This window comes from Pyrus communis, chromosome 5 (assembly GCF_041283825.1).
Source record: "Pyrus communis isolate YQ-2024b chromosome 5, ASM4128382v1, whole genome shotgun sequence".
NCBI classification, from domain to species: Eukaryota; Viridiplantae; Streptophyta; class Magnoliopsida; order Rosales; family Rosaceae; genus Pyrus; species Pyrus communis.
In genome coordinates this window covers 31,223,626-31,250,306 of record NC_142569.1, presented here as the reverse complement: position 1 = coordinate 31,250,306, position 26,681 = coordinate 31,223,626, and the positions used below count along the sequence as shown (strand labels likewise).

The following is a 26,681-nucleotide window of genomic DNA, read 5'->3' as shown; positions in this document are numbered from 1 at the left end:
GAATGAATCAAATCAAATGGAAAAGCAACTTTAGAATCACTTACCGAGAAAGTAGTACGGTGACTCAACTAGAAATGTCAAATGTCTTTAACCTTCAACTAGAAATGTCAAATGTCTTTAACCTTCAACTAGAAATGTCAAATGTCTTTAACCTTTTTGGGTCTCACTGGGATTAGTTCTACCTTTAATATTATTTTGACAAGGGTGTGGAATGCCTTATGCTTCGACCAAAAAAAAAACAAATATATATATATATATATTGTGAATTTATAATATTATTTATTATTCTCCAATTATAGTATATATAGAGATTACAAGTAATGTTGTATAGGCATTTCACCAATGTGGGACAATAACCTATTTACAATTTAACTGGTATTTACAATTGCAACTCGCAACAAATAAACATACGTAAGTGTAGTCATAATTTTGATATACAAAATAACCCCCAAAAATATGTAGTTATAATTGCACAATATAATAAGCTCAATGATACGTACAATATGCATGCAAGAAAAATTGTTCTTCATGTTTTCATTTTTCCATATCTTGAATATTTAAGATCACTCCAAGTGTTTCATGCTTAATATACTAAATAATGCCAATAAAGTCTCCCTCTTGCACGAATCATCTTGCCTAAATCATTGATCTTCAAATCTAGACCACCCAATAATCGATAATCATACCGCCGATATCCTAATATAATGTGCACAGGGGTTTGCCTGGACCTAATCCCTACAATGGTTAGACTCAACCATGCAAAAGCTATTTTCAATTTTCCATAACCCCAGTATAACTTTTTTCACTCCGTTAACAAATGAGAAACAAACCATGTTAATATAAAGCTTCACTATTTCCTTTTCTAACTTTCTGGTGTGGTAATTCAGTTGCAAGAAGAAATATATTCTACTTGGAACCACCAATAGGCAATAGCATTGCAAGAAGTTATGATTTCCACCTCATTCTAAATACAAGATGACTCACTAATTAACATTTTCCATCCCTGCTATATTTCTCATCAGTATAGATTGCACACGAATCATTTCGAGCATCTGCAAAATCATCCATCTGTACCATACTAGTGCTTATAGAACACATCTAGTGAAGATAATTTGGAGGAGATAAGAATGAAAAGATGTTGGTAGAACCGTAGAAGAAATATGAAAACTGGAGATGAACATGATTCTTTGGTTTAAAAAGCACCAGACTTGTCACATCTATTTGGGTTGGCCATATAAGGATTTGCTGGACTTATAAAACAAAAATTGGACTCAAACTTTACTGGAATGACCCAAAACTAAAACAAATAGCCCCAATAATAATATCATAATAATAACTAAGAGGTAGACTAATATATATATAGCAAATCTACAACTCATTTGATGAAACCGGACAACAATTTTTATAAAGGGTTTTGAACATTAGTTCTTGAAAAAGATAAAATTATAAAAAATTGTAGTGTTCGATTATATATTGATTTTAATTCCTTGAAGTGTACTTTTATTAAAATTTATATTCTATTTTTGTTATTTATTTTGTTTTATTTAAAGTCTCCACATTAAATTTTGATTTTATTAAATGCACATTTTAGTTCTTCTAATTATAAATAAACATCAATGAGAAAACATTAAAACAATTAGTGACACATAAGAAAAATATGTAAATACATAAGTGTACAGGACTATGCCAAAATATATTAAATTGACTTCTTTTTGTTGAAATGTTTGTATTGAAATATATTACAACAAATAGAATAGCTTCGCCCCGAAATTCATTCCCTTACTAAAAATCAAGCTCATAGTCAGGCACGAGATGGAATGACAAATTCGTGTAGAATTGAGCATGGTGCCCGTTAGTGGAGAGAGATAGAAGAATGGCGAAGAGAGATGGTTGGTTGAAGGTTGCGTTCATTCGAAATATGAACCAAGACCTACTCCCTCCCATCCTAGGAATAATTGAAGAGAGTTATCTCTAGTCACCAACGTTGGCATAAAAAAGTACATAAATCCTATTTGAATAAAATAAACAAAAAGCAGTTCCATTATGGTGGTATACCAGCCACCTGCTCTGGAACTTCCATTGATAGCCCTCGACGGGTAGAGGGGGGAGAGGGCGGCTAGGCGAGACTTTAATCAAATTCTATTGAATTGTCACTAGGTTTAGGACATTCTTAGCAATTCTTATTCATTCTCGATGGTGGCTAGAAGTTGACTGATCAGCTTGAAATAAGAACGCAACGAGAATGATCAGGAAGGGCTGGGTCTCTCTTGGTTGACCAAAGGCCCTACTTCTCTTCCTGAACTCATAGACTCTATTCATAGAGGGTAATTAGCAAATCGACTACATAGAAGAATCAAGACCCAATTCCCCTGGATGGAAGGGAAGAATGTGGACAGATGGAACCTTAACCGTTCACTTGAACATAGAAGCTTTCAAGCAGAGACAAAGTAGGCAAGAAGGAATTGACTTGGCGATTGAACAAAATGAATTATATTGGCATTATTAATTAAATTCGCATTTTATTTGATCTTGAGTACCAGAATCGTTAATCTATTAGTCTATCTAAATGTCTGTACTATAATGAATTTGTGTACCAGCATTAATCTGAATGACATGTGTGGATGCAAATTTCTGCCTTCTTCTTGTTGGACAAAATTGCACCTACAAAACAATTAACACCTTAGGTCAAGGCCAAAAGCCTCACGCGCCCATGATGAATTGGGCGCCAGGGGGGGGCTTTGGCCAAAGAACCTCTGATGCCAAAGTTAGAATTTTGAGGGAAAAGTGTTTGGAGAATTTAGAGAATTTTACAAGGGTGTTGAATTTAGGTTTTTGGAGAAAATATGGTGACATTTATAGGGGTGTGGCCGGCCCCTTTAGGAGAAATGGGGACTGGCCACTTAGGTGGTTTTTTGGGTGTGATTCACAATTTATTAGCTAATTAATAAATTAATTGGTTAATAAGTCAATTAATATAATTTGAAAGAAATGATTTGGAGGTTACCTTGTGGAGAAGATTTGATGAGGATGGATGAAATAGGTTTTGAATAAGTACCTATTTTGAGCACTTTTGACCTTGATTGAGTTATGATTGTCCACTGTCCGCATGTAGGAGTTCCGGTATTCTTTGAGGGTAATTTTGTCCTTTTCACACTAGAATCCATGTGTCACCTCCATATTTTTCTCGATTATTTTTGGCTCCACACATGCCCCCACGCTTGTTGGGCTGCTCACAAGAAAGAACAACAGGTGTAGAGATTTTCTTGCTTTCGGAAACATAGGATTGTTTCCTATTTTGATGTAGATTCCCTCTTTCATTGGAAATTAGATCCTTCTAGGAAAAAGAAATAAATTTTTCTCGAAGCCTATTTAAGTGCACCTTAAGTGGATTATTAAATCAACTTTAGAGAGCGATTTATTTTTCCCACAAGAGAGAGAGCTTAGAGGATATTTGTTCCCCCTCCTCTAGCAATCTTCTACATCTTGCCTGTGCAAAGGATCGTCTTTTGTTGCTTGCTTTGTCTTCTTTACTTTTTTTTTTTTTTTTTTTTTTTTGAAGGTTGGGCTTAGGCCCGTGCCTAGGAGAGAAAAGCAAGGAGGCCGAGAGGCCTTTTGGGCCAAGGAATCAAACCAGGCCATGGGGCCTGGCATGGTCCCTGGGTTCTTATGGCTTGGGCTACGACTTAGGGCCAAGGAGGCCTAGTGAGCTGGTTGCTGCCCTTTTTACCTTTTTTTTTTCTCTGGGCTTGGGCCCGCACTGGTATAGGAGGAAGGGAGAGTGACCGAGAGTTTGGTCTGCTTGAAGCTTGGGGCGAGAGCTGTCTTTCCTTTTTTTTTTTTTTTTTTTTTTTTTTTTTAGCAAGCAGTCGTTTAACGAATTTCCTTCACATCTTCGCAGGATTTCTTCAAGCATGTCTTCCTCGAATCATAAGAATGATGATGATGTGCCACCATTGTATTGTCAAGGCGGGTCTTTGAGCAAGGTTGGCTATTTCAAGGCTGCTTACTTCAAAATTAGCTCTGATGATTTGTTTAGAGACTTCCTTGTGGCATATAGGCATGCTACCCATTCAGGAGTGCGTGTGAAGCGTGTTAAGGATAGTAGCAACTGTGAGCCATGTGGTAGGGCCTGGAGAGCCATCAAGTTCCACCCTTACTATTTTTTGTTAGGCTTTACTTTTCCTATGCCACGTTTCCTCCAAGAAGTGCTCTACTCCATGAGATGTGCCCCCGCTCAATGTTCTTAGAATGCAATCCGTGTGATGGTGGGATTCCACAATCTAAGCCAATTTTTTTACTTAGATCTAACCGTCAACGAATTTTGGTACTTCTTTGACATAGGCCACATTGAGGAAGTCGAGGCAGCTGCGATCATGCCATAAACTCTTTGATCATTCAAGCAAGGGAAATCATAACTGGGCCAAGGAGACTTTGGAGATAAGTGGAGAATGGGAGTCTGATTTTTCCCCCAAGCTGCTTAATCTCTTAGCTACTTTATATTTGTGCTAAGTTGCTCTTTAATTTTCAGATTGTCCCCTGCTGCTTTTGTAGATTAAGAGTTTGGCTCAACTCCTAAGGTTTCTCCAGACATGAAGAAAGTGCATGTCGCCCTATCCCTTCCGAATACTGTGAGTAACGTTGGCTGGTTAGTCTTCTTCGTAGGGAGAAAGGTGGGCTGCCCCCAAGATAGGAGATAAAGTGGATCAAGGCAAAGGCATTAGCTAGTCCGATCGCCGTCGTAGAGCCTACTGTAAGTGAAGGTGGGAAAAGGAAACCTTCCCTACCTGCTCAAGAGATGCCAGCTTAGAAAAAGTCGAAGACTTCTTCCGCTGCTCGCTAGGGTTCACTGGTTACCCCCAAGCTTGTGATTGACTTGACTTCTCCTAAGGGTGAGAAGGATGAGACTGCTAGATCCATGCCGATGATGCATGCCGTTTCAAAGGTGGCTAGTTCGATTGTTGATAGGATTACTCAGCGTAGAAGTTCATTCGTGCCTCCAGTGCCAAATTTTCCGTCTGGGGCTAAGTCCGGTTTACCTTTGGAGATGCTTGCTACTATGAAGATTGACAAGGTGCCTCTACTTGCTAAAGTGGCTCTTAAACCCATTCCCTCTGTTGCTAAGACCAACTCACCTCCTAAGAAGGAGGAAACTACTCGTATGGGCAGCTGTGAGAAATCCACCAAGTCTGTTTCTAGGGAAGCTGCTAAGATTTGTGCTCTTTTGAGACCAAATTTGCTCGAAGACATGGATGTGTGTGCCAAATTTACCAAAGGGGTTGTTGGCCCAAGTTCCATTGCAAAGCATACAACCGAGTATATGAGGATTGCTCTGCTGGCCATAATGCAAAAAACGATGATTCTGGCAGCCGAGTCTATGTTCCTTTATCAAGAGGATACCAAGGTTGCCAAATAGGTGACAAGAACTGTGGTAGTCGAAGCTTACTCCTCGGCCGAGAAAGTCAAGAAGCTGGAATTTGAGCTTGTTGCTTTGAATGGGTCTAATATCTCTGCCCCCACTTCTCTAGAGCTTGAGACCGTTCGCTAAGAGATCGTGGATTTGAAGATTAGGCTTGATGTGATCCAAGTAAAGTATGAAAGTGCAGAGAATGAGATCAAATGTTACATACCTTAGATTCAACACCTTGAGCATGCCGACTTTGAGCTCCGCTCTGTTGTTTATGCGAAGGATGAAAAACTGATCGCTGCTTATAACCAAGTTATCCACTTCAAGAAGGTTGTTGATAGGCTTGAGCTTCAAGTGTTGGAACTCCAAGGGGCTTTGAAGATTAATGATAATTTGAAGAAATAAGTGGAGGAGCTGCAGTGGGCTCATGCTTATCTACTCTAGAAGAATGAGCAATTGAAGGGTAAGAAGGTTGGGTTCGAGACTTCGCTTACTCAGAGTCAAGTTGATTTCTACAAGCTGGGCTATGTAGACAATCTTTTTGGGCGGCAGTCTGACTTTGAGTTTTCTAGTAATGACTTCGAGGCCTTCTCTATTTCTCTAGAAGACTTGCTCGCCTTTACTTTTGAGTCTTCTATTGGTAAAGTAGTTGGAGAAGTTGGTGTCTAGGCTAGGGCAGCTAAGGGTGAAGCACTGGATGGTACCGCTGCTGAGAGCGTCACAACTGCTGAAGGTATGGCCATCGAGTAGTCATGGGATGTCCAAGCTGCTGAAGAGTGAAGAGTAGACAAGTCCGCATAACCGCTAGGCTGTTAACCTTGGCTTTCTCCAATTCCGTAGGTTGCGTAGCAAGTATCACAACATTTTAGGACTTGGTGTAGGTTGTTCTACACTTGGTAATGGTAAAGCTTATCGACTATGTAGCATGTCGGCAGTGGATAAGGCTTCGTATACGCACGCTAGCTTGTTTAACCTTTCACAAGAATGTGCGGTTATATAATTTTAGCATGGCTTTATTGCTCGAATGGCAAGCCCTAGGTAGTCGTTTGAAAACCATAAGCTACCTTAGTGCACTTGGTAGCAACTTTAGGGTTCCAGGGTAGCCATTTAAATGGCATACTGTGTTATGTGCCCCCTCTGCTCGCTCTTCTCCTTTGCCAGATCTAAGCTTATGGTTATCGCTTTACTGTTTTGCTTAATGCTTGGCAATAAAGTGCTGATATTTGGCACGATAATGTTAGGAAGAATGATTGCTTCTAAACCAAATGCCAAAGAGAAAGAAGTCTCACTGGTTGCTCGTCTTTTGGTGGTGTGATATGCCCATAGACATCCAAGGAGTTCGTCTGGCCATTTTCCCTTCTTGTCAGAGAATGATTTTTTGAGGCAGTCGAGGATTGTCTTGTTAGATGCTTTGGCCTGCCCATTGCCTTGGGGATACCTCGGCGTGGACATGTGTTACTTGATGCCATACTTTTGGAAGAACTTTGCAAAATCTTTACCCACAAATTACAGGCCATTATGGGTGACAATAGACTGAGGGATGCCAAATCGGCAAATGATGTTCATCCATATGAAACGATCTATGTCCGTCTAAGTCATGGTTATCATAGGCTTTGTTTCTACCCATTTGGTGAAGTAATCGATTACCACGATCATTATGTCTTTGCCTTCAGTAGCAGGCGGCATTGGCCCTACCAGGTCGATTGCCCACTAGATGAAAGACGAAAGAGTCGTCTGCGGGTATAGTTGGCTGGCAGGTAGTGCTGGTATCAACTTGTAACGTTGGTAACGGTCACACTTTTGTACTAACTCCTTAGCATCTTAGTGCATGGTAGGCCAGTAGTAACTTGCGTTAAGAGCCTTCTGTGCTATGGATCAGCCACCAGAGTGATTTCCATAAATGTCTTTGTGTATTAAGCTTAAAACCTTTAGGTCATCCAGATGCGCTAGGCAGCAGAGATGTGGTTCGGTGTAGGATCTTCGGATGAGAATGCCATTCCATATGTAGTAGCATGCTGCCTTTATTTGGAGCTTTCTAGACTCCAATCTTTTTGTGAGGAGTGTGCCACTGACCATGTACTTTATAATAGAACTTTGCCAGTTGGGAGTTATACTAACATATGATACTTCAGCTGCCGGCTCAGTCTCTATGCTCAATTTGTCTAGATACTCCACCGGAATAGAGCGTTTGAGTTGGTGGTCGAGGGCGGAGCCTAGGCCAGCTAACCCATCCGCGTGGACGTTATATGCTGGCAGAACTTGAGTGAGAATGTAAGTTTGAAATGCCTCAAGTTGCTTGCGTACCTTCTCTAGGTATTACGATATCCTTAGATGTTATGCTATGTATTCCCTAGTAGTCTTACTGGTGATTCGTTGGGAATCAGAATCAATTGCAAGCTTTTTCACCGCCAAGTCTTTTGCCATTTGGAGGATTGCTAATAGGGTCTCATACTCTGTTTCGTTGTTGGATACTTTGAAGCCTAGAGTGATCGCCTGCCCAAGCATTGAACTGTCTGAGGTGATAAGGACCACGCTTACTCTTGAGCCTTTGTAGTTGGATACGTCGTCAACATGGAAATGCCAGAAGTTTCCATCGGGTGGAGTAGGCACAATTAAGGTGTACTCGGTTACTTTCGGGGCGTTGTTGGGTCGCTCTGTTGGGTCGCCTAGGCTAGGTGTGAATTTTGCTATAAAGTCCGGCCAAGGCTTGGGCTTTTATCGTTGTTCGGGGCAAAAAAATTAAACCGTATTAGCCAAGTTCCAATGGCCACTTCATCACTCATTGAGAAGTGTTTAGACCATGTAAGATTGACTGTAGAGGATATTGAGTTATGACGATGACTGTATAAGCTTAAAAGTATGGTCTAAGCTTCCGAGCCACAACAACTAGTGCCAAAATTAATTTTTCGATTTTCAAGTATCTAGTTTCCGCATCGACAAGAGCTTTAGAAGTGTAGAATACCGACAGTTGGGTCCCCAACTCTTCTTATATGAGGGCAGAGCTTACTGTTACTTCGGAGCCTGCCAAGTAGATGTATAAGTGATCCGCTGCTTCCGGCTTAGATAATAAGGGAGGTGATGTAAGATACTTCTTCAGGTCTTGGAAGGTTTTTTCGCACTCTTCATCCCATTTGTCTCATTGTGCCCTCTTGATGGCCTTGAAAAATGACTTACATTGATCGGTAGACTGCGAAAGGAAGTGGTTGAGAGCGGCTGCTCGTCCGGCTAAGCTTTGGATCTCCTTCAAGGTAGTTGGAGATTTCATCTCTAAGATCACTTGAATTTGCTTGGGATGTGCCTCGATTCCTCGTTGGGTTACTAGGTACCCTAAGAATCTGCGTAAAGATACTCCAAATGTGTATTTGGTGGGATTGAGCTTCATCTTGTACTTTCTGAGGATGTTGAAAGTTTCTGCCAAGTTGCCAATGTGGTATAACCACTGCTTGGCCTTTACCATGATGTCATCAACATAGACCTCCATTGTTACCCCAACTTGTTTCTTGAACATCATGTTTACTAATCTTTGGTAAGTGGCTCCCACGTTCTTAAGGCCAAAGGGCATGACTTTGTAGCAGTAGGTGCCTCGTTTGATCACAAACGTGATTTTCTCCTTGTCGGGCTCGTACATGGCCATTTGGTTGTAGCCGAAGTATGCATCCAAGAAACTAAGTAGCTAGTTCCCATAATTTGAATTTACTAGTAGATCGATTTGGGGAAATGGATAAGGATCATTTGGGCATGCTTTGTTGAGGTCGGTGCAGTCTACGTAAACCCTTCATTTGGCATTCTCTTTCTTCATGACTAACACGACATTGGCAAACCATGCTGAGTGCGCTACCTCTTCTATGAATCTGACCTCCAGTAGCTTGTCAATTTTTGCTTCAATGATCGCCATTCACTCGAGTGCAAAATATGTTCTCTTTTGGATCACCGGTTTGGCAGCGGGGTCGACGTGCAACTTATGACAAGCTATCTCAGGGTCGATGCCAGGCATGTCGGAAGGTGACCATGCAAAGATGTCACAATTTTTCCTAAAGAAAGCCATGAGTTCTTCCTTCTCGACTCGGCTTAGACGTGAGCCAATTCTAGCTGTCTTGTCCAGCTGCTGGGGATCAAGAATGATGTCCTCAGCATCTTTTTTAGGTTTCCATCCTATCTCATCTATTTGGGCACCATCTTCTTGATCTGCTTGCTGTAATTGTTATTGGGTAACTTCATCGTCCTTTCGTACCTCAGTAATCTTTACGGGGTAAAGGTCTTCTTCTTTGATTCCTTCAACACTTGCATAATGCATTGTCGAGATGCGGCCTGGTCAAACTAATTTCTCCGACTTCTCTTCCTGAGATGCTGAATCAAATTTTTTTTTACTTGATGGAAATGACGACATCCAGCTTGATCAGCCAATGTCTTCTAAGAATCTCATTGTAGGGAGGTGGGTCACTTACAATCGTGAACGTCTACTTTGAGACAACTGGCGGTCTTTTCATGTTAAGTGTAATGTGGCCGATGGCAATCAAGGTGTGCCCGTTGAATCTGGTGAGTACCTCCACTTAGCATATGATTATGTTTTCCAAGCCCATCTTTTGAATGACTGAGAGCTGAAGTAGGTTGAATGCACTTCCATTGTCAACCATCATTCTATCAACTATAACATGGGCTAGTTCGACAGATACAACTAGCGTGTAGTCATGTGGAAATTCGATGCCTTTTGCATCCTGCTCAGTGAAGCCAACGATAGGTCTAGGTTGGGTGTCGACCGCTTGGACCTCTGAGTCTAGTAGAACCTGCTAGATCTTCCTCTTTTTGGAGTTGTTAATGGCCTCCAAGTGCTCAAATTTGGCGAAGATGCCATTGATTCGAATTGTCTTGGTTAGTGGCTCTATGTCGTCGTCTGCGTTCCTTCTAGGCTACGCAGCTGGCTTGTCCAAGTATCTGTCAACCTTACTTTCTTTTACGAGCTTCTCTAGGTAGTTCTTCCAAGTGTAGCAGTCGTCAGTTATGTGATCGAGTCCTCGATGGAATGCGCAGTATTTGGTGTGATCCAACTTAGAAGTATCTCCCTTTGGTTGTTTCTACAGCTTGAGCCATGGCTTGTTCTTGATGTCGCGAAGGATTTGAGGGATAGGGATTGAGAACTTAAAGTAGTTCTTGGCCGTCAGGCCTTCCTTGGTTGTGGGTCGGTCCCTATGTTTGGTCTCCTACCTGTTTTTGCCGGACTGCTTCCCATCCTCTTTCTTTTGAGCCACTGTAAACTCTTTTCGAGGCTGCTCGGGCGCCTTGTCTGCCCGTCGAGCCTCGTCCCAAAATGCATGCTTCTCTACCAAAGCGAAAGAGTCTGTCAGAGTTAGATCTTCTTTCATGATCAACTCTTCAAACAGTGGATAGTCTATTGGGAATCCTTTTTGGAAGGTTGTAGTTGTTATTGAGTCGTCACATCCAACTATCTTCGCCTTCTCTACTTTGAATCTCTTCATGTAGTCGCGGAACGACTCTTTTGGGTTCTTCTTCACATTGAACAAGTGGTCAGACTTTTCCTTGATCAAGCGGTAAGATGAGTATTCTGGGACGGTTGAACTAATCTTGGGCCGACTTGGACTGCTTGGAAAGCCACAGGAGAAGGCTAGGCTGCAAGAGCAAGCTGGGCCATAGGAGTGGGCTGCTCGACATGAGGCGTACGTGGGTGCGAGGCTAAGGTTCGGCTTGGCAATGCGTTGAGCTTAAGCAGCTCGGGTTGGCTTGACTAGGGCTTGGGCCCTTAAAGGTTGAAGTGGCACGGCTTGGGCCGTGGTTATGGCACCATGAACCTTGTCGAGGGTGGTTGCCGTGGTGGCCACCGTGGTGGTTGCCGTGGTGGCCACCGTGGTGGTTGCCACAGTGGTGCCCCGTGGGGGTGGCGTTGCTCCACTCATCGTTATGTTGAGCCTTGTAGATCGCCGCAGTCCTTATCCTTGAACGTTGGAATTTCCGTTCGTCGAAGTTTCCGAATCTCTTGCCTTTGTACTTTTCTTTTACGTTTTATCAAAGAATTTTTAGAAATAAAAATTTCAAGAATAAGAATGTACGGAAAATCTACAAATGAACAAGAAAACGAAAAACCTTGAATGATAGGGTCTTCTATGAGCATTTAATCAAGACTCTCAATGAAAGCACCAATTTATGGATGCAAATTTCCGCCTCCATCTTCTTGGACAAAATTGCACCTACAAAACAATTAACACCTTAGTTCAAGGCCAAGAGCCTCACACGCCCATGATGAATTGGGGTGGGGGGGGCTTTGGCCGAAGAATCTCCGATGACAAAGTTAGAATTTTGAGGAGAATTTAGAGAATTTTGCAAGGGTGTTGAATTTAGTTTTTTGGAGAAAATAGGGTGATATTTATAGGGGTGTGACCGGCCCCTTTAGGAGAAATGGGGAACGGCCACTTGGGTGGCTTTTGGGGTGTGATTCACAATTTATTAGCTAATTAATAAATTAATTGGGTAATAAGTCAATTAATTAGCTAATTAATATAATTTGAAAGAAATGATTTGGAGGTTACCTTGTGGAGAAGATTTGATGAGGATGGATGAAATAGGTTTTGAATAATTACCTATTTTGAGCACTTTTGACCTTGATTGAGTCATGATTATCCACTGTTTACGCGTAGGAGTTATGGTATTCTTTTAGGGTAATTTTGTCCTTTTAACCCTAGAATCCACTTGTCACCTCCATATTTTTCTCAATTATTTTTTGCTCCACAACATGGAATATAAATGCTAACATTTAAATAGAACCAGGGGACTAAACTCAATTTTGAATCTTGTACCAAGCATTAATCTAAATTCATGTTATTTAGAGATTAAAATCTAGTTTTCTATTTTTGCTCAAAAAAATCTAGTTTTCTATTTTATAAAGGCTTTTTAGCCAAAATGGTCTTTAAGATTAGCATAACTCCTCACTTTGGTCCTTGAGATTTGAAATCGATAGAAGTAGTCCCTGAGTTTGACCACCAACAATTATTTGGGTCACTCTATGAAAATTTATGTTAAATCAGGACCAAAATCATAAAAATACCCTCAATTTAATAAACAATGGTCCAAAATGATTTGACAAAAATTGAGGATTTTTTTGTCATTTTATCCTTATTTAATGAAGATTTTTTACAGAATGAGTAAAAGGATTAATGGTGGACAAACTCATGGATCACTTCTATCGATTTCAAATTTCAAAGACCAAAGTAAATAATTATGCCAGACTCAGAAACCATTTTAGATAAAAAAAAATTTAATTAATATAATAGTTTTCACGTATATTTTGTAAATGTAGGTTTCCACATAAACATGAAGAAGAAATGAAGATTATTTTGGGTACCATCATTACAGTTATAGCTACAAAAGTAACTTGGTACTGTTGCTGGTTCCGTAGCGGAGAGTCATTAACTGATTGGGATTAGCAAAGAAGATAACATGTAAATAGGTTACATAATGGAACTAAAGCTGTGTACCTTCGAGTTACCAAGTATGTGTTTTCAAAACTTAATTGGTCCAAGTCTTGAAAGAAAGGGTAAGTTACGTTAGAACAGACTGGGATGGGTTAGGCGTGGGCTGCCCATTCAAACAGAGGCGCTAATACAACATGCCAGCGGAATGATCGGCCTGTTTGGCATTCTTTCATTCATTTTCTGCTCTCAAATCCACTCCCCTTCAAATATAGGATCGATTAAGATTTGCTTCTCTGGAATACCAAAAGCAAGCAGGATCACTTGCGTAGCGAGACTGCTGAGAGTATCTATGTCAAAGAAGCAGTAGCAATGTTTTTAAACATTCTGGGACATAATTTGAAGTATATATTCATCACACTTCAAATATGTCCAACAATAGTAATACTGTCTTGTGTATAGTAATGACAAGTGTGTAAATAAATTGTTTTTGTTTACATAGGCCATTGCCCCCAAGATTTAGTTATTCATTTTTTTTTCCACCAAAAAATTTCCATTGCATCGGAGAGGAATAGCTTATTCGTAAATTGGTGAAAGCAAGGAAGCCCTTAATCCATATATAGATAACATCCTGCAGCTTCGTTTAAAACCTGGAGCCTACGCATGCACATTCGGAATGACCTTTCTCTTTGTGGTATGGCTAAAGTTTGAATTGTGTATCAAACAGATCGCTTGCTTTAAGGTGCTTACAATATGTATTGACCAAAAAATAAACTACAATGTAACATATATGAATTAATTCATCAATGTAACTTCATTAGTATATGACATTTTAAGATATACAAGATCGCTATATTATTGCATTTCGTCGATCCCATTGAATGATTACAGTGTTGCTAACATACGATCCATCAACTTGCACAAACAAACACAGTGAAAAATAAATTCATCCATTTCAGAGAATTACAACTAAAGAGGTCTTTCGAAGAACAAGGAATCCAAATGCAAGTAATTATTGTATGAATTATTTCAAACTTTACTGCGTCTCAATGCAAGGTAAGCCACTAACCTATATGCGAAAAACATAAACAACATGACACATACGCTCGTCGCAGGGCTAATTTGCCTTACGACATCTTGCTCGACAAACTTGCAGCTTGCTTTGTGATCACCTGCATGATCATGGTCATGAGATGAGCAGGCCAAGAGGGATGATAATTTACTACCTTCCCCATACTGGACATTGATTAGCAGCCTATAACTATAAAAGGTAGTAGAAATATATTTGAGCCAAGCAAAACAAGACGGAACCTTATGCACGTAATATCCTCCGGTCAGCACAAAAGCTAGCATTGTCACTGTTGCTATTGTGGAGGCCTGTTTGGCATCCATGATTGCCGCGCCTAAAGCAAGGCCAAGCCCTTGTGACACTAGCACATAGCCGAGTAGAACCAACAATGTTAATAGAAAAGCGCCCATGTCGGCTTTTAATCCAGCCATCCAGTAAGCCATGACAAGAAAGATTGTAGGAAGAATAAGCTCCATCGGTAGGTCTCCAACCATTCGAGCCATGAAATACGAAGAGAGAGTGTACATACCCGAGGCCTGCTCCTTAATGAAGATGGCACGTTCTTGAGGAAATGCAAATACCGAGTTGAAAGAAGGTAAGACTCCCCAAAATATAGAAATGAAGAAGAGAAGGCCTAAACGATCCTGGATATCTAAATAATCTGATTGCCACCACATTAGACCAGCTAACAATGCACCGGCCACTACCTGTAAAACTCGCAGCGAGTTGAAGGACTCATGCTTTCGTTCCTTGAGGCTTCTTTGCAGCAAAATATGGAATTGGTTGAACCAAGTGGAACCAATATCACCAATACTTGTTCTCCGCTCTTTTGAACAATGGCTCTGAACGTAAGTCGTTTCTTTTGTTGCTGCACTGGTATTGTCCAAGCATTCAGCTTTCACCTTGGGAGCCAACAAGGTATTGTATGAGGAAACAAGGATTTCTTTCATGTTGGGCTTATCCCTTTCGCCTAGACCATTAAGTTGGCACACTCCTGCATACATAGTTCAATGAATTAGTTACTTTCTAATTTGAATCACTTCTTTTGGAAGGTATATATAGTTCTCCCACCAAAGTACACATGGATAAATTCCAGACGGTAAAATTTCAATCCTACCAAGAATTGAAGACCATGTTTTGCAGCTGAAGAAATTGCCCAAATTTATGGCAGAACATTAATTACGAAGTTTAACAAAGTGTGCATAAAATTGTATCTAATTAAAGACACTTTTTATTTTTATTTTATAAATCTACATACTGATACATTTGTTTGTGGTCACTATGATTCATCAACCATTACACCATCTAACTCAAAACATCAGTCTTTTACAATCTATATTGATCTAAACTTTCATTATCTAGAAAATTAACTTCATCGAAACCATTAAGTGGTCTATCAAAAAGATACCTAGCCGAACCTAATATTCTCATATTAATAATAAAAATAAGAAAGACTTTGGATTCAGTCCCCACTCTTTAACTAAAACTTTAATGGTATTCAATTTTTTTTAATTTTTTAATTTTTTATCAAAGTCCCTTGACTTTGAAAACCTCATTATATCAATATTAATATGTATTTTTCTATATGTTTGACATTTATGAGATTTATAATCCCATATTGTGTGTGTATATATATATTTGGCATATAAATTCTAGATTTAAAGTCCCTCATTATATTACAATGCAATAATATGAAACGGCTACAGTAAAAAGTTTTCAAAATTTTTTATTGAATAAATGAATAAAAACAATGTAATAATATGAAATCATAAATAGCAAAAGAATGTATCCATTGTGTTAAAAAATTGTAAATCAGTTGTATAGTAATGTACCCAAAAATTCATATGGATACATTATTTTGATTGAAATTTTATTATACCAAAATCTTAGAATAAAATTTTATTAATTTGAATACTTTAATTGAAAGACAAAATATTAAATTTTAGTATTAATTTCTCCCTATAATCTTACAAAGATTGATAATTCGTCTTACACTTATCAGATTTTTTAGTTTTTCACAAACTACAATGTTTTATTTTATATTTTAAAATAAGGGTACATTTGAAATTGAAAAAGGCGTAAATTTATAGATTTTACATGAAAAATTGGGTTCATTTTACATAAAAAAAAAATTGGTACATTTTACATATAAAGAAGTGGTACATTTATATGGTAGAATGGGTACCAAAAAAAAAAAAAAAAGAGCAAGCCCTAGACTACATATAAATCTTTGAAAGAAAAGGGTACAAAAAGTAATTAATATATGGGTACAACTAAAAAGAAATTTAGTACAGATTCAAAAAATGGTTGCAAATTAAAATTGGGTACAAACTAAAAATAAAAGTATATGTTACAAAGTATAGCCATAAATATATATATATATATATATACACACACACACACACCAAACGTAACATTTCTAATACTAAATTAATATATTTTAGAAATTTAATTTAATTTTGCTAATATGTAAATATTTTATTATTGAAATAATGACACTCATTAAAACCTAAGGACCTTGATAAAAAATTGCAAAGAAATAAGGTTTTAATGAATGGAATATAAGAAAGAGGGATGAGAACCTAATTTCTCCTAAAAATAATCATCATCATGACAACAATGAAAAATGCTCAAGTCCTAAATATAGTCTAATAATATTGTAATATCAATGAGGAAGACGATGTTTCATTATAAAACCATTTAGCAATAAAATAAATAGTTCATCGACACCTTACAAGTGTAAGGATGATATTTCCTTACTTGTCAGGGTCCAAGTGTTGTTTACATAATCGAAAATAGATATAGCTATCTGCATGGATTCAATATTTCGTTTAAAACATTGAAAAGAATGTGGAATTACCGATTATGATGCGGTTGATCACATTGGTCCATTTATTTATTTTACTTTAGATCATCAGTCATCACATTGGTCCGTTTACCGAATAGCACATTTTGGTGCGGTACTCATATAGTCATATTTATTTGATTATACTACTACGTATAATCTAATGGTTGAAAACATAATCTATATAATCTATATAATCTAATGGTTGAAAACATAGCCTATATGTGTCATCATGTGCAAACAAATAATAAGTTAACAAGGTGAGCATCCACTAATGTTGCTGCTGCCACTAAAGGGGTGGCCATCACTTACTCTGATTTAATTTAGTGGAAATGATTGTACTAATTTTACTTTTGAACTTTTTAATTTTCAAACTAAAAAAGGCATAGACAGTGACCAAGAAAACCCACTTAAATTATTCAAAGTGGCCAAATTAAACGAATGCTGGAGAAAATTTGTTGTAATCATGTTACGATATTGGACTATATATCCAGTCCACTATCCAAATTCCTACTCAATAATTTCAAGTTAAAAATATCATGATCTTACATAGATAACTATATTGACATACACGGTTACGTACGAAAACATTAAAACGACTGTTTTTTAATCAAATGATCAAATAATTATATCATTTTGTGTGATTTCGCATCATTGAGGACATACTTAAAATTGTTATAAAACACAATTAGCCCTAAAAGTTGCACCTTAAGTAACGTTATTTCAGAAATCATTTCATTGTCACTCCTCATAAAACGGTTCGTCTAAGAAAAATCAGTTAAATGAGATCAAAGAGGTTTTACCAAAAATGGGACGCAAGTATTATTCCCGATAAAAACAACATATAGATATATACTATTTTTGCAGTCTTATGCTACTACATAAGTACTAATATCATTTAATAAAGATGATGGAAACTATAGGCTAATCTATCTATTAAGATTAAGATTAAGATTAGGCGGCAATCGAGAATATGTTTTATAGATAATTTAAAAGAGTAATAAACATATATGAAGGGTTCACCAAAGAGGAGGAAGATCAGCCAATTCAATAAAGAGACAATGATATGATTCGCCAACTTCCAAATGTTTATGCTTCCTTAACTAATTGATGGTTTCTCGCGCCACTAATTCCGTCATCAATTTCTCCACCTCAATCCACAATGTATATCTCATTTTATTGTCTAGGAATAGATTAAAGGCAAAGTTAAATAAGGACAAGAAACCTCTCTAAGTTTATTTAATGCTCTAAAGTTTAGCATTTTCTGCCTTAAACAAGAATAAAAAGGATTAAAATTCCCAGATATCTAGTCAAAGAGCACTTGTTCTACGCTTAATTGTGTATTATTTAGGTGTAGCTCTTGTAAAGGGGTGTGACAAACCCCACTCATATTCCCTTCGAACACTAATACTAGCAACTTGAATAATACACCGAAACTATCGTAACTGTTGGTCTGATAATGTTTGACAACTACTGAAGCCGATAAACCAGTCCCATTTCAATATTCTAGGTTCTCAAACAATTCCATGCTAAAATGGTGGAGTGAGTTTAGTAATTTCGAGATTTTAAACAAATGGTAAAAGCATCGTGGCCGTTGGCTACATGTTAGAACAGAGAAATTTTCCTGGTTCCCAGAACTGTAGCTCAAGATTGATAGTCGGTGTTCCTACCCCATACAAATTAGCCGTGTGCCTTTTTCTTTTAAGTTGCGAGCTAGGGTTGTCTTCCTGACATAAGGAACTTATATTTTACGAAGCAACATAGCATGCATGATCCACTATCCTCAGTGAAACAAGACAGGTCAACTTGATTGGGAATTGAAGTGACGGGATTCAGTGGACGGTCCAAGTTAAGACGTGTAGCCCATAAAGTAGATAATTGAATCCCTGTTGAAATAAAGGATATATGATATATGGTGGTAGTGGCTAACATCCCACTCTGCATACTATATTATTTCGTTCCTCAGCACACTATCCCATACCGCATATTTCTCTCCCTTCAATCCACCTCCTACTAAATTAGGAATACTTTGCAAGTCAAAATCCATCAATGAAAACCATCTTTGCGTGGTTCTGCACCGCATAAAGCATTATCCTTCCCCACCTGCTAATGATTTGTTTTTATTTTAATTTTTGAAACAAAAATAGAATGATTTGCATAGAACCAACTAATGAGCTTACCGTAGTAGCATATTCTAATAATACAATGGGTAAGTTTCTATACACGTTTAATTTATTATTAAAAGGATGCCAGTGAGGATTAAATAAACAAAGAGTCTTTTTCAGGTACCAGTCAAAGGTCAAAACATTAAGAAAACATTAGGGAGAGAGAGATTGTGTACGTGGGATTTAGATCTTCTCTGGATTCCTTTACTGGAGATCATGGAGATCAATGCATCATAACCGTTCATCAAATATCGTACGGTCACAATTAAATATTTTTTATATTTTTATAAGTAAAGTAATCTTGTTTTATGTGAAAGATATAAAAAAAAATAATATTCATATAATCTTTGATGAACGGTTATGATGCATTGATCCTTATGATCCCGAATGAAGGGATTCCGAGAGGATCTAAATCTGTGTGTGGCAAGAGCAGTGATCGAGCTCTCCAATTCAAGAAAAGATCATCCATCTAGTCTAAAGAAAACCAGACACGTGGAGAGCACTAAAGCATTTTTAACATGACCATCATTAATTTCCAATACTAAGAAAACTTTTAACTAACATGTTTTAGAATAGGTACAACTAAAAAAATGAATCAAAACAATTTTATAAAATATTAAAATAATACAAAATAATTACACGATTGCCATTCAATTCTATCCCATTTTTCGACTGGATAATTTTTTCCTTTGATTGGTTGAACAAATTTTTGAAGAACAGACAATCAAATTTTAGAGACCTGTCGATCAAACTTTCTAGTCTCAATATCACTATCCAACAATGATATTAAAAAAACCATATTAAGTAATAAATTTTCCCATAAATTTTATAATTTTATTGTGTACACAAGTAAAAAAAGAAAAATGGACCAACACGAAAAAACATAATTGCACATGAAATGTCGAACATATTGTTTTTTTTTTTTAAGTTACTGTTAAAAAGTGACTTGAACTGTTTCGGTGACATGAAAATATTTTCGGCCCAAATGATTGTTGTTGGCGACAATTTCTGGCAATAGAATCAGTGGTATGTAGGTCATGTGCATAGGAAAGGAAATAAATGTTCCTATGCTTATAAGAGTATTTGCCTCTATTTTGTGACTTGATCCAAATCAAATGAGAAGGAATTGGTCGTTTTCTTAAAATTAGTTTTTGTGTTTTTAAATTCTTTATTAAAATTGGTATTTAATCTGGATTTGCCCTTGCTAAATTGTCTGTTTATTAACAAAGGTAACGGTAATTGAGACTCGAAAATCAAGATTAAGAATTAAAAAATGCCTTGTCTTACTCTAAAGAACACTAGTAATTAAGCACAAATAGCTACTTGACAACCTAAGTTGTGGACTCGTGGCAGTTAATGATCAATGCGCCGTGACACCCTCGATAAGTAGGACGCAGCCATGAGAATGTAGCGACCCTATAATATATAACCATGATACAAGTCCATAACACATTCAATCAGTACATCGATCCACAGCAGTAACTCACATCCTAAGTATGGAGAAGTAATTGCCCCACATATATATGTCTGGTCTCTCACTACTACTCCTGACTGAGACACTGACTTTGAATGTTTGGATCACCCCAATCACCATTCTATTTGTCCACTATTCCAGTATAACCAATTATTTCTATGTTGAAATCATAACTTTATTTATGATATTAGCGCTAGGTTTAGCAACTTTAATGACCACACATATTTTATGTCGAACACAATTTAGTTGTTCACAAGTGAGGGAGCTAGCTTGCAAATAGATGAAGAAATGTTTCGAATCAAAATGACGTGGAAGTTGATGATGGATTATTACTCAATTGTTAATTAATATACTTATTTCTTATTGATGACACATTATTTAATTTGCAAATTTAGTTTATAAAACATTATTCAAATCTTAGTTACGCACCAACATTTGTTGAGTTGAAGAATAAAAAACAAAACATCAGATTTTGGCAGAATTTAAGTAAGCTAGGAAATTAATTTAACTTAAATAATAATTAAAAGGTAGGAAAGGGTGACATACCATTAGCGAGATCAAGGAGGAAGTCAGCAGGGTTCATGGGGAAAGCCGGCGCGAAGCCAATAGATCCAAAGTAGTTCATGGCCTCACTCCCCTTCCCAAAATACAAACACCTTCCGTCGCACAGCACCAACACCGAGTCCAACATCTGATACACTTGACTCGACGGCTGGTGTATCGACGTCACGATCGTCTTTCCCTTGTGAGCCAGCGACCCCAGCGTGCTTAGCAGCCGGTGCGCCGCCGTTGAGTCCAGACCCGACGTCGGCTCGTCCAGAATCAGTAAGCTTGGATTCATCAGCACCTCGTGCGCTATGCTCACCCTCTTCCTTTCCCCTCCCGACACGCCACGTACGAAGGTGTTGCCGATTATGGTGTTCTCGCACTTGTGCAAGCCGAGCTCTGAAATGACGGACTCGGCGGCGGAGACTTTTTCCTTTTTGGAGAGGGTGCGAGGGAGCCGGAGGAGGGCGCAGAAGACGAGGGTTTCGCGGACGGTGAGGTGAGGGTAGAGAACGTCGTCCTGAGGGACGAAGCCGGTCCGACGGAGGACGGTTTTGGTAAGGGCTCGACCGTTGGCAAGGACGGTGCCCTGATGTTTGCGGTTGAGCCTGCCGGCAAGGGCGTTGAGGAGCGTTGATTTCCCGCTTCCTGATGGGCCGAGAATGGCTAGGATTTCTCCGGAGGACGCCATTCCTGTGATTCCATGCAGAATAGTCCGTTCTTGTTCTTCTTGTCTGGGTTTGTCCTTGTGACCAAACAAACAGTCTCTGTACTGTGATTTGTTGTCTATCTTCACTTTGTAAGACACGTCCACGAACTGCATCATCACCATCATCATCATCATAAGCAGCATACATATATATTTGTATGTGAACTAAGCACTAGTACGTACAGTCAAGAAAATTGTAGTCAACTCGATTTTAAATCAAACTACATATGGTTATTTAATAAAAGTTAACTTTTATTGTTGTATTTTCTCTTTCGTCTTTAGATAAAAGAAGGAAGTATGGCTGTCCATAAGTTTCGTAGACCCCGTGGTGCATAGGAAGATGGACATGTTGTATAAGAATCTTTTCTCAAGATATCTTCCAAACTGTTGGGGTTGTTGCTCTGGATATTGTACCTCCGGTGTGAAAATAGGTAACTAGCTAAGGTAGAGTCAAGTTAATTTCAAATATTGGTCAACCGTGACATGCAGTTGCGAATATTGTTAATTGTTACCTTGAGAGTGATGGGAAAGCAATTGGAGGAAGAGATTAAGGAAGGCAAGTGATCCGGTGAGTGATCTGATCCGTTGGGAGTTTGATCTCCACCATTAAAATCCATCTCTGCTGCTACTGTATATATAGTTTCTTAGTTAATAGTTATTTGAAGTAATAATAGGGGCATATGTCTAGAACTTAGGACTTAGAGAGAGATTAGAGAGAGAAGCATATGAGAGAGCAAGTGAAGGGCCAAGGGGGCACAAGAGAGGGTATTTATGTAGTTGGGTAAGGTGGAAAGGTGGAGGTCTTTGGGGTGGGTGGGGGGTTGCACTGCCACGTCAAAGTGAAATACCCACAACAGATGTGCTACGTGGCAGCTCCGTGCAACATTTTGCAGCTTTTCGAGAAGGATTCATGGACACATCAAAAAAAAAAATCCCCCACCGAAAGGAATCCTCACCGGATTTTTTTTCTAGAAATTTCGAGGCTCCTATGATTCTAGCCGTTCATCGTATATCGTGCAGTCAGTTTTCGTTAAGTACTATTTATATTAATTTTATATTTTAAATTTTAAATGATTTCTGACCACACGATATACGATGAACGATCACGATCACAAAATCTCCGGAATCCTAAGAAAAGGATCCGGCTAGGATCCTTTTCCTTCCCCCACTTCATATATCTTTTTCTTTTTCTTTGATTCTTTTTCTCTTTCTTTTCCTTTTTCTTTTGTGTTTTCTTTTCAATTGAATACATAAGACCGGAGAGATTTTTTTATGTATCAAAAACAGGACTCCGTGTATCAAGTTTCATTATATTAGGAACTAGATAAAAAAAAAATTCATTTGTATTATGACACTTGTATAAAACTGGTTTCATTTTATGCTTGAAAGGACCAGGGACAGAGAGATAGATGGAAGTCGATACAAGCAAAATGACTAACCAAAGTACGTTCAGTTTCATCACCTGGCCCGGACCAAAAGCGGAAGCCTAGCACTAAGTTCAATCTCTAGCGACAACGATCCCAAATGCCTGTCCTCCTCCCAGAGCATAGTCTTTTAGTGTTTTTTTCTTCATTTCGAGATTCAACCGTATTTTCTATACATTAAAAAAATCTCTCGTGCGAAATGGATATCCAAGCTATAAAAAATTGGTTTTGGGAAGAGCACACATACACAAGGGAGGGAGAGGGAGCAAACTCTGTTAAGTTGTGAAGAAGTGCATTTGGAAGGAGAAACTAAGCTTTGAAAATCTGGAATGAACAAGGGAGAGAAAAATGATCAGATGCTGTTAAGTTGGAAAGAGCACACATACATAGGGGGGAGAGAGAGAGAGAGAGAGAGAGAGAGAGAGAGAGAGAGAGGGAGCAATTACTGTTTAAGTTGTGACAAAAGTGCATTTGGAAGGAGAAATATAAGCTTTGGAAATCTGGAATGAATAAGGGAGAGAAAAATGATTAGATGCTGAGAGAAGCTTTGTCTAGGTGTTAGGCATTGATCACTGCTATAATTAATTTAAAAGCAATTAAAAATTTAGAATGAGTGTCTAGACTGGTTAGACACTCGTCTTGTATGCCTAAACCTACTTAGGTGCCCGTCTACCCTACCTATGTGAACATAAATAGGATGAGTGGGGTTAACTAGGCCTAGGTGAGTCTAGGCAGATTGGGTGGTTTTGTGACATTTTTTTTTTTTTTTTTTTTTGGTTGAAGAAAATAGTTTAGAATCGCAACTCTAACTTAGAAAAAAAAAACTTAACTTTTGTTTGTATTTGATGTTTTTCAATATGTTGTATAACTAGTATAGATTAAAGTATATATATATATATATATATATATATATATATATATATATATATATAATTAAGTAGTGGATGGTGTTGGTAGGCGTCAAAGATATGAAATTGTGTAGATGATGAAAACATGAAAAATGTTATTTATGCAACATTCAACTCAAGGATACATAGGCCGTTGAAATACGGTCGCTGTTACACACCAAAAGCACAACGGAGAACCGGGAGATATTTCAGAAAGCGGCAGACACCTTCATTTTACACCTCATCGTCCTACATATGTCTTATATATAGACATAATGTGCATGCCCTTAAAGGCAGGATTTCTTAGGACCCGCATAGGGGGCATATATCTTGACTATATGCCACCGCCTATCTATCTATAGTTTTGATTGAAAGTTTGACTTGGTCTCTGCGAACCAATCACAAGGCGGATTTACTATGATGAATTGCGATCCGCGTTAACCAACTCGCCTACAATCTTGCTTTCAGTCTTCTCGTTGTCATTACACATTTCAACTAGCCGTGTGTGTGCAGTGGAGGAAGCTAAGTGTTCCATTAGGAGTAGCTGTTGTCTTCATAATGGACATTCGTTTTCCCGGACCAATACATAATTTTCTTTTAGTCCTTCTGGGATCGGTTTAAGGAAAAGAATCTCCATTTTTTTAGAAAATGGGGATAGTCATGGGCTCGATCTCACTTTTTGTTCATATATATGTATACTAGCCTTTATGCACGCGCTCACGTACGTGCAAAATGCATTTTTGTGAATCACAACATGCTACGCACGACTTACTCGTTTTAAATGTATTTATATGTGTGAATTGCTTCAATAATTTTTTTATGACAAAAAGAAAGTCAAATATTTGAAGTAAATGAATAATATTAGATCATGCTAGAAGAAACCCCTCAAAAACCAATTAAAGTAGCTGAATCCACATAATAAAATCGGTCTTTCAATTTTCATCTACATTCTATTGAATTTACATTAAGAATAGAGAAAATAATATTTAATAAACAACTGATTTAATCACATTATTGCTAGCACATTGTGAGACTAAGCCAACCCCCTCCCCCTTAGTGTAGATAACATCATTTGTTCAAAAAAAAAAAAATTATTTGACAACTAATTGAATCACATTATTATGCTCATATGAAAGACATTTTTTATAACTAGCACTACGCACCCCTTAAGTGTTTAAAAATAGAAAAAATAATATTTAATAAACAACTTATTGAATCATATTATTGTGTGCGTGCGAAAGACCTTTTTTTATCACCGGCGGTATGCATCTCTTAAAATGTTTTGAATGTGTTTAAAAATAGTGAAAATAATATTTAATAAACAACTAATTGAATCACATTATTGCTAGCTTATTATGAGGCTAAACTCATCCCCCTCCCCCTTAGTGTAGATAATATCATTTGTTCGAAAAAAAAAAAAAAAACAATCATTTGACAACTAATTGAATCACATTATTATGTGTGTGAAAGACTATTTTTAAAACTGGCACTACGCGCCTCTTAAGATGTTTTGAATGTGGTTAAAAATAGAGAAAATAATATTTAATAAATAACTAATTGAATCATAGTATTACTAGCCCATTGTAAGGCTAAGTCCACCCCTTCTCCCTTAGTGTAGATAATATTGCTTGTTCAAAAAAATAATAATAATAATTTGACAACTAATTGAATCAGATTATTATACTAGTGCGAAAGATTTTTTTTATAACCGACACCACACTCCTCTTAAGATATTTTGAATGTGTTTAAAAATAGAGAAAATAATATTTAATAAACAACTGATTAAATAACATTATTACTAGTCTATTGTGAGGTACTAATTATCAAAAAAAAATTGTACAAAAAGAATTAATTATTAAAAAACATTGTTTATATAACGAGAATACCCCTGCATTATTGTTGACCCTAAAAACTACAAAGCCTAGGTGGCACGTAGGCTGAGTAACTAATTATTTGGTTGATGCGAGCCGTGCCAACTCGTCGACCGAGCTTGACTGAGGAGTAAAATTTGTTCATGTTGCGTTGAACGCGCTACTAACTTCTTGTCCAAATCAGAACTTTACTTGGATTAGGATTCTTCATTCTAGTCTAACTAGGGCTCGGCCAATCTTACTCTTACTAGGACTTTGAACCAAACTCTTTATCCGGCCACCTTCACTTCTCAAATCTTAGCGTCTTCACTCCATTGAGACTCCTTATCACACTAGGACTTCGACCCATCCATTCTTATCCAAATCACTCATTCTTGCAATAGGACTCGATCGCCCTAACTAAACGGCTTATGACCACTAGACAACCCATAATACGTTTGGAAAAGCTTTGGGCTGAACATAAACCTACGCTTGCCCCAATAATATTATTTTGGGCCCAAACAATTATTTGGTGCATTATATTGAGCTGCTTTGGAACTTTTTTATCTTGGGGATATTTTTGTCTAATTGTTTTTGGTGAAGCCGTGACTCCAAATTGGGACGCTGGCTTTATATATACAGAAGATATACATATACATACATATATATATATATATATTTGTCATACATTATGGGCTCGATTGATATACAAATTTTGTTCATTTTAAATGTTGTTAAAAAAAAATTTGTTTATTTAATTATCACTATATAACAAAGAGTTCGTCAATTCTTTTAAAATCAATTAAATGTCTCAAATATTTTCGATTTGATTAATATTTTGTAAGAATGATTCATAAAGTGCAACTTAAAAAATAAATAATTTGGATACT

At 37.7% G+C, this 26,681-nt stretch overlaps 2 protein-coding genes across 2 annotated transcripts; both read right to left on the bottom strand.

The window, feature by feature from the left end:
- Positions 1-7,279: 7,279 nt before the first annotated feature.
- On the bottom strand, positions 7,280-9,038 carry LOC148697140 (uncharacterized). Its single transcript, XM_088693462.1, has 3 exons — positions 8,579-9,038; positions 7,768-7,950; positions 7,280-7,713 (listed from the first exon to the last, which is right to left on the bottom strand). The coding sequence occupies exons 1-3, from the start codon at positions 9,036-9,038 to the stop codon at positions 7,280-7,282; spliced, it is 1,077 nt and encodes a 358-aa protein (XP_088549588.1).
- A 4,622-nt stretch (positions 9,039-13,660) lies between these two features.
- On the bottom strand, positions 13,661-22,371 carry LOC137723332 (ABC transporter G family member 25). Its single transcript, XM_068462501.2, has 3 exons — positions 22,143-22,371; positions 20,922-21,738; positions 13,661-14,885 (listed from the first exon to the last, which is right to left on the bottom strand). Exons 1-3 carry the CDS (start codon positions 22,245-22,247, stop codon positions 13,852-13,854), a joined length of 1,956 nt encoding a protein of 651 aa, XP_068318602.2. The 5' UTR covers positions 22,248-22,371; the 3' UTR covers positions 13,661-13,851.
- Positions 22,372-26,681: the final 4,310 nt, after the last annotated feature.

What these genes read in the sequence shown, in the direction of transcription:
- LOC148697140 (XM_088693462.1), bottom strand. Translation starts at nt 9,038, where the DNA reads ATGGCCATGTACGAGCCCGACAAGGAGAAAATCACGTTTGTGATCAAA. An exon ending in TTCGCAGTCTACCGATCAAT is followed by an intron (nt 7,951 to 8,578) that starts GTAAGTCATTTT and finishes CCAACTACAAAG; the next exon opens with GCTCAAGAGTAAGCGTGGTC. An exon ending in TGATTCCCAACGAATCACCA is followed by an intron (nt 7,714 to 7,767) that starts GTAAGACTACTA and finishes CGTAATACCTAG; the next exon opens with AGAAGGTACGCAAGCAACTT.
- LOC137723332 (XM_068462501.2), bottom strand. Translation starts at nt 22,247, where the DNA reads ATGGATTTTAATGGTGGAGATCAAACTCCCAACGGATCAGATCACTCA. An exon ending in GCTTTCCCATCACTCTCAAG is followed by an intron (nt 21,739 to 22,142) that starts GTAACAATTAAC and finishes GTGATGATGCAG; the next exon opens with TTCGTGGACGTGTCTTACAA. An exon ending in CCTCCTTGATCTCGCTAATG is followed by an intron (nt 14,886 to 20,921) that starts GTATGTCACCCT and finishes CTATGTATGCAG; the next exon opens with GAGTGTGCCAACTTAATGGT.